The sequence below is a fragment of the Pterocles gutturalis genome, unplaced genomic scaffold (assembly GCF_000699245.1).
Source record: "Pterocles gutturalis isolate BGI_N339 unplaced genomic scaffold, ASM69924v1 scaffold13719, whole genome shotgun sequence".
NCBI lineage: Eukaryota > Metazoa > Chordata > Aves > Pterocliformes > Pteroclidae > Pterocles > Pterocles gutturalis.
This window is the reverse complement of record NW_010130826.1, coordinates 16,227-30,875: the sequence shown is the minus strand read 5'-3', so window position 1 is coordinate 30,875 and position 14,649 is coordinate 16,227. Positions and strand designations below refer to the sequence as shown.

At 48.1% G+C, this 14,649-nt stretch overlaps 1 protein-coding gene across 1 annotated transcript; it reads right to left on the bottom strand.

The window, feature by feature from the left end:
• Positions 1-10,319: 10,319 nt before the first annotated feature.
• On the bottom strand, positions 10,320-12,747 carry LOC104466821 (grifin-like). Its single transcript, XM_010080370.1, is given in 4 exon segments — positions 10,320-10,484; positions 10,956-11,118; positions 11,213-11,292; positions 12,736-12,747. Coding segments are annotated over 4 exon segments (420 nt in total).
• Between the last annotated feature and the right edge of the window lie 1,902 nt (positions 12,748-14,649).

Below are 14,649 nucleotides of genomic sequence, written 5' to 3'. Positions count from 1 at the left end.
AGTGCCGTGCCCAGCCGAGCCGTGCCGTGCCGTGCCCAGCCAAGCCGTGCTCCAAGTGCCCGGCTCCCCGGCCGTGGTGCTGAAGGGACAGCTCCGCGTGGTCCGGGCGGGAGCGGGCAGGGAAAGGGCTGGGACCAGGCAAGGACCGGCCCGGGGGGAGGGGGGGGGCAGGGACGGGCATGCACTTTGCCGGACTCTTCCCGGTGTTCCCCCTCCTCCTCCTGCCCTGCGGGTTCCCTGGGCTCAGCTCCAGCCAGGCAGGGAGGTCCTGAGGCACCCCCGTGCTTACTCTAACATCAAACCCACCTGCCTCCCGTGCTTCCCAGCAGAGGCCGGTATATCAGAGGTTAACACCACAGCAGGTATTGGTGAGAACCCACTCGAGCACGGAGCAGTCCTGAAAGAAACCCAACTTTTTGTGTTTCCTCCTAAACTGAGGGAATGGCAAGAATGGGTCATGTGAAAAAGTCACTTTAAAAAGTTGAAGGGCTTGGTTGGGGAGCAAGGTTGGTTTATAAAATGAAGCTTTTGACCAGAGGTACTCAGATGATGCTAGTGAATCACAGGGGAAAATATTTGACAAGAGGAACTGAGACCTCTGCCTGAGGTGTTTACTTTTTATTTTCTTTGTCTTCTCTGAGAGAGCGCAAGGTAACAAATACAGCCCAGGTGGAGGCTGTTTGTCACTGAATGGTGAGTGTCCTTGATTTCAATAGGAAATTCTCCATCCATTTTTGTCTATTTATGTGAAAGAAGAAAGTAAATATTTTTGGTCAGCCTTACGTGAAATGAAAGAAATATCAGCAGTGGAAGCACATTTGGGGAGGGGGGGAAATGTCATCAGTGTATAAAGCTCTTCTGCATTAGAATGCATTTCTTTCAGCATGTGACTGATTATTCCCTTATAGTTTTATGTACGTGTATTTATAGATCTTCAGAGACAAACAACTTCTACAAACTAATTACAGTGTGTTGCCCAGAGCACAAGGTACACATTATTCTATGCAATGAAATGCACGGATACTCTCATGGATACCTAAAATCTGCTGCAATTTCACAGCTGCTCCACAAGCAAATAGATCTGTTGCAAACAGGCAACGACACAGGCCAGGGTCGAAGCTGGCAATTGGAAATCTCCAGGCACCCAAGCCCTTGCCAGCCACTGCCCAGCCTCCCTAAAGCAGACCTGCCATTACACAAAGAAAACAACAGAACGGAGGTGTTTAAGTCAACAGTTTTACTCGGGTATTAACAGAATACAAGAGAAGAAAATGAAGAAATGTGCCAGGGCTCTTTGAACGTGTTTTGTCCAGGTAGTTACCTTCCAAATGTTCAAGCTAATAAATATAGTTAACTTCTTTTTTTTCCTCCCCCATGTACTTTATTTGTAACCTGCGTGATTTACTGCTGAGGATCCGTTAGGGCTTAAAATACTACACTAGACTACTAAGTTGATCAGTGGTTCGATATAATTAAAACAAATCTGCTTGTGCATCCATTGACACAACTCACAGATGCCAAGTCATCTCTAACAACAAATGACAAATCTATATGCTGTGTGCAGCTGACAGAGAGGACAGGGACGTTGATTATAATGAGTTCATTGACTCTAACAATTTCAAAGTCACCTCATAAGCCAAGATGGGGAATCTCCAACAAAAATAAATGCTGTACCCTCTTCACATTGGTTCCCCTCTTACAGAACAGCTTTGGAGCAGAAGCTAAATAAATCCCACTGGAGAGAGGAGCCATCCTTCACCAGCAAGGGTAATGGACTGGACTGTGATCGTACAGCAATGTACATCAGAAATAACCCACCGGTCTCACCGGAGTTACAGCTGTGAAGAACTGACCTGAGAGGAGGAGTGAGTCACCCACTTTGAGGCTTTGCCAGCATCTCAGAAAAACTCACAACATCTCCCACGCCTGCCACGGCTGCCCGAACCTGCTCTGCCCACTGCACCTCAGAGTCCCAGTGCAGGGTAAATTTAGCACAGCTGTCTCAGCACAACCTCCCTGCTCTGGCTGCAGCACGAGCTGGGTGTCACACAGCCACAGTGACACCCTGCCTGTCCCAGGCCAAAGGACTGGTGCAAATTCAGGAAAGAGGCTTTTTCAGCTTATGCTTGTGACCAGGTGGACCTTGAGAATGTGAAGGTGGAACAACTCCTCCGTGCATCTACTTACAGAGCTCATGTGCTCTCCCCACTTAAACTTTTCTCCCTGCTGAGTACAAGGGGACAAGATTTGAACTCCCTGCCAGCACCTGGGGAACACACATCCCTGTGTGGTCCCAGTAGAGCTGCATCCAACCAGAGGGCACTTAGCTTTCATAGCTTTTTCCAGTGTGTATCCTGACATGCCTGATGTGTCTCAGATGCTACAGTTTGACCTAAAGATCTGTTTTGAAGACAGTTACTTTTTCCCACCCTATGCTTGCCCAGCAGATAGGTGGGATGGGGTCTGCTCACTTCACAGAGATGAAACAAAATTAGGGCTTGTCTCAGTCAAGCAGGGGCTGGATTGGTGCTACTAGGATGGACTGGACAGGTACTGCTTGTGTTGGGTGAGCTGGGAGCACATCCAGGGGAACACTGTCACTGGTGAAATAGTTTCCCACTGGTTTTACTGGGAGGTGCTGGTTGGACTGCCCTTGAGAAGCACTGGATAAAACCCACCTTCATTGCCACTTACCCCTTCTGCCTCTCACACATTTTGATTTTGACTGATGGCATGGAGACACGAGGACCTTGGGGTATGGGATGCACCCTGAGCCCTTGTGTCTGCCCCTGTGCTGTGCACACTCCTTACCCCTCCCAGGGACCCTGCTGCTGCTGTAGCCTGGGAGGGTCTGTGTGAGTGCTTCTAAAGCTCGACATACACAGGAGTGATACTGGAACCTGTCTCTCTGGGACTCTCTTGCATCACCGTTTGCTAACTTTCTAACATCAAAAAATGATATCCATAAAATGATATCCATCCTTCTCTGAGACATTTTCTTACAAATCTCTAACCCAGCAGCAAAACTCTCCAAATTCTGGCTGCCACCGCTCTGGAGGATGGCTGAGCTGGCTTTGCCACTCCCTCTGCTGGTGGCTGCTCCATCCCTGTGCCACCGCTGCTCTGGCACCATGGTTTTGGCAGGGACACAAGCTATTTCTGGCACCGCCATCCAGGTCCTCAGCATAGCTCCAGCATGACAGTCACTGATGTCAGCGCATGGACACGGCTGTGAATCCAGGATGAGATAAGAGGCCAACATTGCACAGTCAAAGGCAATAGAAAGAAGATGCCAAGTACACTTCAGATTCTTTGAAAATAAAAACACAAAATAAATAAAAAACATCTGGGAATTGATGTTTGTTGTTTGTAATTACTTTTATTAGAGTGGAAACCTTCCTTCTCCCACTGTTCTTCCCTCTCAATCAAAGAATGAAACATTTAAACTATTTCAAGTGTCCTTTTGAGGATTTTAAATGGAGCATGTGTGCATTTTTATGCCTGAGAATATTCACTGATGTCTGTTTTCATAAACAGATATGTGCCAAATTCCTTATCTTCCATCCTTTTTATTGGAAGCCTCTTAGATTGAGTGCTCCGGAAATGTAGTGTCTGAAATGAAAAGATAATTTAGTACAGAAGAATTTGTCTAATATGATGTTCACTTGCTCAAGAACAATGAAACACCATTTTGGAATTTGTGTGACTGAAAAATCTGTCTTTCAGCTATCTTTGCTTTTGGTTTGTGCAGAAGTGCAGGCAAGGAGCAGGCTGGCTACCGCAGGGCTGAACGTGCTCCTGCAGAGACCCTGCTTAAAACCAGGAGTACACCAAGCGAATTTGACCCTCTCTCGTTAAAAGGAGAGTCACTAAATGGAGGTGTACTGCAGAACAAAGTGGTATTTTTTTTTTTTTTTTTTAAGGAGAAACCAGTGCTCTGTATCCTAAATTCATTGCTCACATTTACAGACAGGGTTTTGAAGTGATGCTGAGCACCTGCTAGGTCAAGTCTTTGAGAAGTGAAGAGAAGCCAGGACCTAGGTGAGGTGGCAGCTGGCACGTAAAGCAACCACCCAGCACTGCCTGCACCCAGCCCTTCTCTCCCCTGAGCTGTGATCCGGGATCGGTTGGAGCAACGGTGGGATTTCCTCTGTGTCCACGTTCCGTGTGGTGGTCTCACCCTCTTGATCAATTCAGGATCAAGCAGATTTGGTAACGGAGGAAACCTGGTGGTCTGACCAGGTTTGTGGGGCTCCATTTCATCCCGTTATAACTCTAGTGGTCACAGCAGTTTGCCACTGATGCTACTGAGAAGAGAGGCAGATAAAATGGTATCAAGAGCAGAGGCTGCTATGGCAGTGCTCTGTCCTTTGCATAACAATCTTGCTTCCCTGGTGCTCTCTACCCAGGTGCAACAGGCTAATGAAGGGCTTTTTAGATGAGGAAGCTTTCTGGGTTCCACCAGCTGATTGCCATCTGGGGGAAGCCTCTGACAAAGGCTTTAAATTTGCCTCTTCCCAGCTGCACAGGCTTGCAGAGGGGAACCACAGGGAGACAGGAAGGAAAGGCTCGGAGAAAAGCACTCTCAAGGCCTGGATTTGCTAGCATCAGGGAAGAGATAAAGATTATGGAGAATACAATAGGAGGGAGCTAATCTTTCTGAGCAAGATGATTTACTCTTGGCCGAGGTGATGCTTTGCGGTAGCTGTCACAAGGCAGGTAAGCCTGGGATCGGATTGCAATAAGAATTAGAATTTGAGCACATTTGCAGCAAGGGCTTGATGATCAAGTGTTCTGTGTTTAAAAACAAGATTTCCTACATTTTGTACTTCTAACCAGGAAATCTTTAGGATTTCTTCTCTGTGTACTCAAGAGGGAATCAGCTGGGAGGCATGGAGAGATGTGATCCTGGGTCTGAATGCTCTCCAGCAGCCTGGTCTAGTGTTTTGACAAAATAAGAGGAAAAAAAACCTGTAAGCTGGTATTTATTTTGGGTAGTTTTTTAGAAATAATCTCTGCAACTATTCATAGAAAATCAGGCAGGCAGGGGCTTTGAGAGGTTGTTGAACTCTATCAGGAGCAGTTGCAAACTTTTTCTCTCTAGTAATAATGCCTCACCTCTCCCTGTGCAGTGACTCATCTGGAAAGACTCGGGCAATTTACTGGAAGGACAATCCCTGCCCTCTCATCACTGCTGGTCTGTCTTTCTGCTTCCAGTGTGTGTTCACAGAGCAGAGCAACTTTGGGAAATGAAAGGTGACAATAGCTGAGGTTGAGCGCAAAGGTGGAGGTTAGAAGGTGAAATAGCTGCGTCTCAGTTTTACTCCCAATTTTTGAAACTTCTTGTGTGATAAATCACACAGTAATTGCTGAGCCTTTCTTTGGACAGGTGGTGTATCAAGGAAGGGGAAGAAAATGAGGTGATGTTGGTGGCTCTTGATCATTGTTTGGGCTGGAACATGAAAGAATCTAGAAAAATGCTGATTAGTAGCCAAGGCCACAGCAATGATACCTGTGTCCAAGGAATGGAAAACTCATTGGGCTAGTGAACAGCTCAGCAGCCCTGGCCCCTCATTTGAGACAAGGGGCTGGCTTGTCTGTGCGACCTGGGCTGGGCTGTGGGATGGGGAGGGTTTAAGAGTGGAGCTCGTTAGCCTGTTAGCTCATTAAGGCTTGAGGCAATCTCTGATAGATCACAAAGTTCCAGCTGGTCCTGCCCACAGGCTACGCGGCCAGGCCGCGAGCTTCAGGGCAAGAGCACTAGGCTGGAGGCAAAACCAGGCGTTTCCCTCCCTCCTCTCTGCTCTTTTCCTCCCCATGCCTTGGTTTCCTCATCTGCACAATGGTGTTATGATCCTTCCATCTCTTTATGGTTTATTTGGATCTCTGTGGATGCAAAGAGCTTTATAAGACCCAGACAGCCTTATGATGCTGTGATGGCGCGGAGGAAGCATCCTGATCTCCGTGCTGTTGCCTTGTGTTGCCTTTACTCCAGCAAAGTCAGAGATTTGGTGAGCTCTGTTCGTAGGGCTTGAAGGACTAACATGATAGATTGCATCCAGCTTTGGCAAGAGGGTCTTGAACAGACTGCAGAACTGAAGGACCAGCAAACTGGCGATCAGGCTAATTGCTGTCACCCTTCCCTTAGACAGCAGTGATGTACCATAACACAGCTGCCAAATAAAGTGATACCATCAGCTTCCAGCTCTTCAACCTCTAGAGCAGATCCTTTCTGTCAGAAATTAATCCCTCTGCAGCCTGTATTTAATGTCTGCAGCTGGTACCTTGCACCATGCATGCAAGATCAGGGCTGGGAGGTACACTTTGCTGTCTGAGCTGGCTCTGGGTGGAGATGCTGTGAGTTAAAATGGCTTTATAAAGCTCTCTAAATGTAATAAAAGAAACACCCCTCTACTTTCCAACAGAGGCTTCTTTCCAGCTGCAATGTGGGGCTGCCAGGTGCCTCAGAACTGCCTCTTCCCAGGCAGAACCGAGAGTTACTCCTCCTTTCCTCTTGTTTTTTTTCCTCATACTCTTCAGAAAAAGGCTGAACATTTGCTCTTTGTGTTCTTCAGTCCTGCCAGCAAACACCTGAGAATTTAAAGAATTTGACAGCCCATGTTGTTGAATAAGCGGCCTTTTAGATAAGGGCTCAGATATGTGAGGAAGAAAGTCATTGCTGATAAACTCTGCACTTCCTAGGAGCTATTTCTGTGGCAATGTGTTGGGAAAACTGAGGCCTTGAAGGATGTGGGAAATTAGAGGTGCCATAGCCCTGGGTCTGGGATCACTGAGCTGCACCACAACCCTATTGCTTAGGATTGGTGGAGAGGTGAGGAGCTCTGTGGCGGTGCAGCAGGTGTCCATCAGGAGATGCTTGTGGGGGCATTGAAATGGGAGGAGAAAAGGAATTGTTAGTTAAATAGTTAACAACTGCTTTCTTCACCAGAGTAGGCCTCTAGCTATGAGTACATAGCTAAAACTCCAGTATCAAAGATTTCTTGGTATTTTTTTTATAGAGGCATGGTTGTGTTTAAAAAATTTAGGCATTGACTCAAAGTATGAGGCAGATGAAACCTGTGTGACTTTCTCCTTTTGTACTTTCCTAGTTTTTCTCACTGCATTGGCAACAAGTTCTTGTCCTTTTTCATGCTGCCTTTCCTATCTCAAGGCAGGACCCAGTGTCTGATATTCAAGTGTCCCTTGCTAAGGCTGGCAGAGACAGCATCACTCGGTCTGATGTCTCCAGGCTGCTGCTCTGCTGATGAGATGTGAGTGTTGCTGACGTGGGAGTTGTTTGCTCACCAGCCTGTGAGGAAATTACTGGTGCTTGCTGCTGAGTTATGCGATGAGTGCCAGCAGTGTCAGCGACACCAAGGAGCGTTCTCTGATCATGCATCAGCAGATGCTCTGCAGGAGATCTGCAGCGCTGTGACTTTGCCAGAGGGGACCTTGGCCCTGGGAGTCCTGGCACAGCTCAAGCACAAAGGATTATGAGACTAATTTTCCTCTCATTGATCTGGGATAAGCCAGAGCATTTTACCTAGCTCTCCAGGTCCAACCCGGATGAGGAAAATCATCCAACCCAAATGGGGAGATTCAGTGGAAAAGGCCATGTGGGAGGCCACCACCTCTCCTGGCTTTGCCTCACAAGGGACATCGCCCTCTCGGGTGTCTTTCACCAGTTCTTGTAAGGTTTAAGGGCAGCAGATGCTACTCTATAAGCCTGTCCTGCCTAGGACAGTCCTGATCCCATCCCACAGTAATTGCTCTCTCTGGAAACATTTCAGCTCAGCTCTGCTCCTGCTGAGGGTATCTCTCATTCCCCATAAAAATATGCAAAACAGCTATAAACAGACAGCCCTGGAGTTTTTCTCCCAGAGATGCGCTGTAGCTCCCCAGATTATCTCAAGCTCTGAAGACCCCTTCACCCTTGGGAGTATTTTGGCTGGAGGAGGCAGAGATAAAATCCCGAAGCCAGCAGCAATGCTGTGGATGTGTCAGGAGAGATTGGGCTCTTGGTGCAGATGGTAACAGAGTGAGATCAGCCGCTGGCAGAAGCTGGAGGGAATGTGTTCAGGAGTCAGGGCATAATCTCTGCTGCTGCCTAATTTTTTGTGGCATCTATTTATTTGAACTTGAAATATGTTTGCTCTGTTTTTCTATGGTCCTTTGTGCTCGCTTCTGGAGAACAATGGAATTGTGTGCTTCTGCTGCAGTGGCTGTCAATGGAGTTTGTGGCCATAGAAATACAAAGTATTGCCCTTATAAACCATTTCACCACTTTTCCTCCATGAAAAACGATCTGTGTCCATCAACCCCCAAAGAAGCACAAATAAAAAGAACAATTTCTTTCAAATGCAATTCAGCATTATCAGATGTATGACACAGAGATCCCAGCAGGCCTGATTTTGTCCAGGTTTGTGCCTGTTTTGCTGAAGGGATGGCTGTAAGAGTAAAGTTTGTTAAACCCCTGAATTACATCATGACAACCAGAATCTGAGCTGACCCTCTTGTCCTAGTGGTGATGGATTTATTCCAGGCCAGAGGAAATCTCACCATCTCCAGCCTTCCTGACTTGCTCCCAGGACCATGGCCATTTCCAAACAGTATTTTCTGTCCTTTCTGGAGGGAGGAGGTACCATGCGGGATGATTTTGTGTTCTTGTTGTGCTCTTTGCCACATGAACAGGATGGTTTCCAGTTAGTGTTCTTTATGGTCTGGAAAAACATTATAAAATTTTTAGCAGACTCGTAAATGTCAACTTTGTGGCATCCTGTGTTGTGGTTGGCTACGAGGTCACTTCTTCCTCATAAGCCCTTGAGATTATAAATAGAAGAAAGTGTTGGGAATGGCCAATTTAAGCATTGAGGAAAGTGTTGGGAATGGCCAATTTAAGCACTGAGGAAAGGCTGTAGCAAAGCTGTGACCTTCAGAGATCCCACCCAAAGGAAAGGACTGATTTCTTATCAAATGATTTCTCCTTGATGGAAAGGATTGGCAAGGCAGGATCATCTTTGCCTTTTGCATCAGGAATGTGGTCTGTCTTATGTCTGAGGAACAAAGCAGTGATTTGGGGGCAGCTGTAATTGCATTTTTGGAGTGAGTTCCTGTTCAGATTTAACTCTGTGACATTATGCTTCTGATGATGGGTGTAATTAAAACAAAATAAAAATAACATCTTTTAGCCTGTGGTGGCCCAGTTAAGGAGTTGGAGATATGTTGTGCTCCAAGGAAGAGGCTGGGAAAGAGAAGAGGGTGTGAGGGACAAGTGGACTGTTTTGGAAGATAACTAAAAAGGAGGAGAAAAGAAAACAAGAAAGAGTGAAGAGAAAAGCCAGAGGCTATCCACAGGAGTAATGGCACTTTGTTCATTCCAAACTTATCATAATTCCTAGACTCTGATTTTCTCAGATCCTTTGGTTTGGAGTCCAGCTGCATTTCTGGTGCATGATGAAGTTCATGTGCTTTTATGTGTCTCTAAGCTTTTACCCTTTTCTGACCCACTACATCACTCTTAGGGACCATGTAAGAAGCCTGGAGTTGGCAGGACTCAGCAAACATCTCTCGATTGGTGAAAGGAATCTCTGGAAATATCTTGCAAGTTGAATCTTGTCACCCTGATCTACCTACAAGGGACCTTCATTTTGTGTTAGCCTTCAAAGCAAAAAGGCAGCATTTTCCCAGTGCCGAAACCAGGCAACTGTGTCCTCCTGCCCAGTCACCAGCCCTTGTTCATGCCAGGTGCCTGGAGATTTGCAGGGAATTAATAATCTGATTGATCTGCCAGTGAGGGATGTCTCAGCAGGGATTTCCTTGTTTGATTTTATTGGCAAATACAGTAGCATTTTTACCCAGCTCCTGGAAAGAAATGTCTCTTTCCATTGCATCCACACCCATCACATCATTCACCACCTGGCCAGCTGGGGACTAGTGCTAACTCACACCCTACTCTTGGGCAAACACAATTGCTGGGGTAGCATTCAGGTATCCAGACTACTTGAGTCAGACTTCTACATGCTGTAGTGATCTGTCAGGCTGTCCACCAGCAAAGATAAGACCCGCAAAGCCTGTTGTGCACCCTATGGCATAGGGGCAGAAGGTCTTTGATGATCTGGGCTACAGTTAAGTGCCATGACTGGGTGCTGTCTTAGTGACATGCGATGGGAATGGCCATCGCTTCCACTATGAGGACACAGGTGTAGATGTCTCCCTGGCCGGTGATGGCATGTGTTGGGTAGAGAAGGGGAGGAGATGGTCTGTGGCTGGATCAGGAGTTTAAGGGGGAATGGTCTGTGAGACTGTCCCAGCTCTGGTCTCTAGTAAAGGCCTCGTCTGGTGATTTCCACGGAAGAAATGGCAATGTCATTGAGAATCTGCAGCTTGTTGATGGATGAAAGCTGCTTCTGCCGATGCTTGTACTGCAAGATTTTGTTTTCATCAATGAAAATGTGGAAATAGTCCTGGTCAGAGTAGATTTCAACCTGAAAGAGAGACTGTGTTAGGTTCACCATGTGGCCATATGTCCCCACTGGACCTTGCTGCCATCATGTCAGCGAGTGCCTGGATCTGGGCACATGCATCACAACCCCCTTCAAATCCTGCCAGAGCTGGCACACACACTGCTCACCCCCATTTTGGGCAAAAGGAGGAAACAACTGAGTTCTTCACTTCATGATAGCAGAAACCAGTGATAATGCAAAACTGAAACTGAGAACAAATGCAGCATCCAGGGATTATTGCTGGAGCTTTGCATGTCTGTGCCAGAGTTGAGTGTCAATCAGCAGCAAATCAGGGTACAACAGAGATACTAACAGGAGATAAAGCTAGAGAGAGGATGTCACTGGGTACAGTGCTGGCAGGAAAGGCAGGGCTAGATTAATGAGGAGGACCCCAATATTGTCTGGGTCACTCCTGTCCCACCCGAGGAGACCCACAGGGTGGCACAGGATTACCTGGAATGGCTCCTTTGCTTCGAAGGGGAAGGTGTGATTAACCTCTTCCTTCCCCCAGTGGTTGGCGAGGAAGGAGTTGCAGACAATTCTGGAGCTGGAGAAGCGGGGGTTAAAATGGAGAGCAATTTGGTCTCCGGGGTCACTGAGCAAGTTGATTTCAAACCTAAGATGGTGAGAGAAAGAAGTGATGGAGAGCTGTGGAGCAATGCTGCTGGCTCTCACGAGGCAGGAGAGCTGCAAGCAGAGTGTGTCCTTACATGCTCGTACTGGAACTGGTCTCACCCTTGACCACGACGCTTCAGCCAGGACACATCCCCTCCGGGTACAGGGCCTCGAACTGGGGGTGAGGAGGTGATGGTGAAGCATGGCAAGGTGGGAGAGCACACAGCCCTGCTCATCCCTTACGCTTCTTCATCTTCCTCACCTTCTCATTGTTTTCTCCTTTTTTCCCCCCTTCCCATGCAGGCATACTCTCTGCCCCTGCCTTTTTCTCACTCCTAAATAATCTCAGGGTCTCTAAATTGATAAGAAATTAAGTTCCTACAACATCCAGTTGATGAGGTGGTATTGGCTGTCCCCAAGGTCTTTTGTAAAGAGCTGGGTGGGATCAGGGAACAAAATTAAAGAACCTGAATGCTTTCATTGTCGGCAGGACACAGAGATACTCTGCTCCCCTCCCTGCCTGGGTAATACAAAATCCAAAGCAGAAAACTTTGTGATGGGTTGAAGCAGGGTGTGAAAGACAAGGACCATTCAAGGAATGGGTGTAATGTGGCATCCAGCCCATCCTCACCCTTACATGGGTGACTCTTCCCACAAGCTCCTGCCTGATCCCCCATTCCATCTGCTTGTCCCATCTCCAAGGTTAAACTTGCATAAAAGGAGCTGGAAAATGTCCCTTTTGAATAATTCATAGCTTTATTAAATAACTCATTTTAATAAGAACTGCTTGCCATTTCACCCCAATTTTTTTTAGCACTCTAATGATCTTGCATTTCTGAGCATCCTTCTTTCCCAAACTCATTTCTCACACTGGGAAAATGTCTCCAGCCTTGGCATCTCCACTGCCAGCTGCATGCCTGCCTCTTGCTCAGGAATTTCAGTCCCTTATTTCTTTCTCTGCTCTGATTTCTCATTTCCAGTGCATTTTTGGGTTATGTACATTTTGGGGCAGGAGCTGAGACACGATGATGATCAACCTCATCCCAGCTACTTTTGATGACCACTTTTGGGAACCTGTGCCTGGTCATTCCAGGGCTCTGACCACGCCAGCATTCACCCCCGTGAATCACAGAAGGCTGATGATACGGTTTCAGACAGTGAGTGGTGATTGTCTTGACCCTCAGCGCTGCTGATATTACAACACCCCCAGAAAAACACACACCACAGGTGGAGAAAACAGCAGCTCCCTGTGCTGCTGGCTGTCCCAGAAGAGATAGACGGCAAAGCACGGATCTCCTCTGCTAAAGTGTTGGCTGCATTTTAAGTCTCAGCCTAAACCCTCCAAGCCAGAAGTGCTGCCATCAGGGCAGCGTTACCCCAGCCCAGCCCTGGTATAATCAAGATGAAAAAAATCTCTCCTATAGCCTTTTTTAAATGAAAGCTACAAAGTTCTCAGCTTTGCAATAGCCTGGACAGAAATAGAGGGGCAGCATCACAAGTAGCATTCCCATGCCTTTCAGGATTTCTAGCTTTCTTGCACTTATCTGTGCTACTTTCCTCCTGACCCTGCACTGTCACCCATCAGACAGACGTGCCAGATCCTGTCCCCAGCACTTACCCTCAATGCCATTCCGCTTGTCCCTGCACTGCAGACCTGGCTGGGTGTGCGACCAGAGGGGTCTATATAGGGGCTGCTGACCCGGAGCCCATGTGTGCAGGGATTAGCATCGCCAGCAGACCGAGGCTGTCTTTTCAGAGAGGGCTCTCGGGCATGGCTGGGAGATGGGGAGCAGCAAATCCCAGTGCTACCAGTGGGGTCAGCCTGCTCATGCATGCAGGGTTAATCCACCCCTGCTGCTGCCCATACAAAGGCAGCACGTCTGGGCAGTCCTGAGTCCTGACGTGATGGAGCCAGCATGTGATAGGGTGGGTGGGCATCCAGCCTGTGATCCAGGGGGAACAGATGTGTTTAATGGATGCAGACTCCTAAAGGTGATGGAGACACCAGGAGTCCCATCCACCATGAGGTCCAGAGAGAGGGGAGGAGGGAAAGGAGAAATGGTGGCTCCTGCAGGAGCTCAGCTTCACCCTGACCAACAGATATTTATTTTTTTCCCTGTTTTCTTTTTTTGCTTACTCTTTGTGTGTCAGAGCCCGGCCTGAAACAAGCTGATGCCAGCTCTGTCACAGTCGCTTTTCCACCTCGCAGCACCCCAAGGCCAGCAGGGCTTGGGATATGGCTGTGCTGACCTCAGCACATCCCAGCCCAGGGCTTCCCCTCCCTGCTGGGGACAATACAGGGATTCGGGAGGAGGACGAGGGAGCCTTTGTCTGATATTTCCTGTCATGGAAAGGCACCAAGAAACAAGCAGTGGTGAAGTGAATTTCAGTGATGGGGGTTTTCAATGTATGGCTGGGTAAGGTTGAGCTGGTGAAGGGAGGGATGGCTGTGCATCCTCTTACTCTTCACAGGGTAAATGCATTAAAAAGAGAAGCTGGCCCTCTCCCTTCATGCGCTGGAGGCTGGGATGCTCCCCGCCTGGTCCTACAAGCATCCATGGCTTTTGTGGTTAAAACCTCCTCACTATATGGGCCTCAATGCTGATGTTATTTAATGTGTTTATTTTATTTCCAGCAGATAAGCAGAATGAGAGCTACTATCCCAGGCTCTGGTGCCCTTGGCAGATGATTAAAAATGTAATATCCAGTGGACATAGAAGCCAACAGCCTTTCTTGGGGCTGAAAAAAAAACAAGTCCCAGGCTGGGATTTGCCCATTTGGACTCCTAGAGAACCAAACTGTGTGAGGCTGAGCTCTGCCGTGTCTCCTTGCTCAGCTCTGGGCTCTGCAGGGTCTGTGCCGGGAAGCACTGGAGCAGATGGTAGCATCAGGATGTACAAGGGAGCCGTGAGCCAGTGGTGGAGGTGCAGTGGTGGTGTCTGGGGACATCCCACCCGTCCCTCCTTGAGCTGCCGTAGGATGCTGGACATTGGCCTCTCCAATCTGTCCAGCCATATGTCTCTCCTACTTATGGGCTGAAACAAAAATTGTGTTTTCACCCCCAAAATTATCCCTTCCTGCTCATTTCTCCTGACAGCCAGGCAAGGGACTGCAGGGAGAAGGGGCTGCTTTTGGGATACCCACCGTGGCTGTGGGCAAAACCAGACAGCGGTGCAGTCCTGCGTGCAGGAAAGGAGGGAGCTGCAAGCTAAAGAATTGTGCCAAGTTTACCACAATTATCCTAGTGAAATCAGTGGACTGGAGAAGGTTTGGGCACTGTAGGGCAGGTCCGGGTGCAGTGGGATAGCACAGGACCTTGCCCACCAAGCTGTGGTGGGACAGATTCTGGCTCCTTTCTGTGCCCAGGGGCTGCATGTCACCCATGCGGTGCAGAGACCGGCGTGAGTCACAGCCTCTGGAGAAGCTGTGGCAGCCTTTTATTTTCTCTAGTAAAACCAAGCTCTTGCCACAAGTCTGTGCATGCAGCTTGTCCCAACAGGGTGATATCCTGGCCACGCTGAGTCTCATTCCA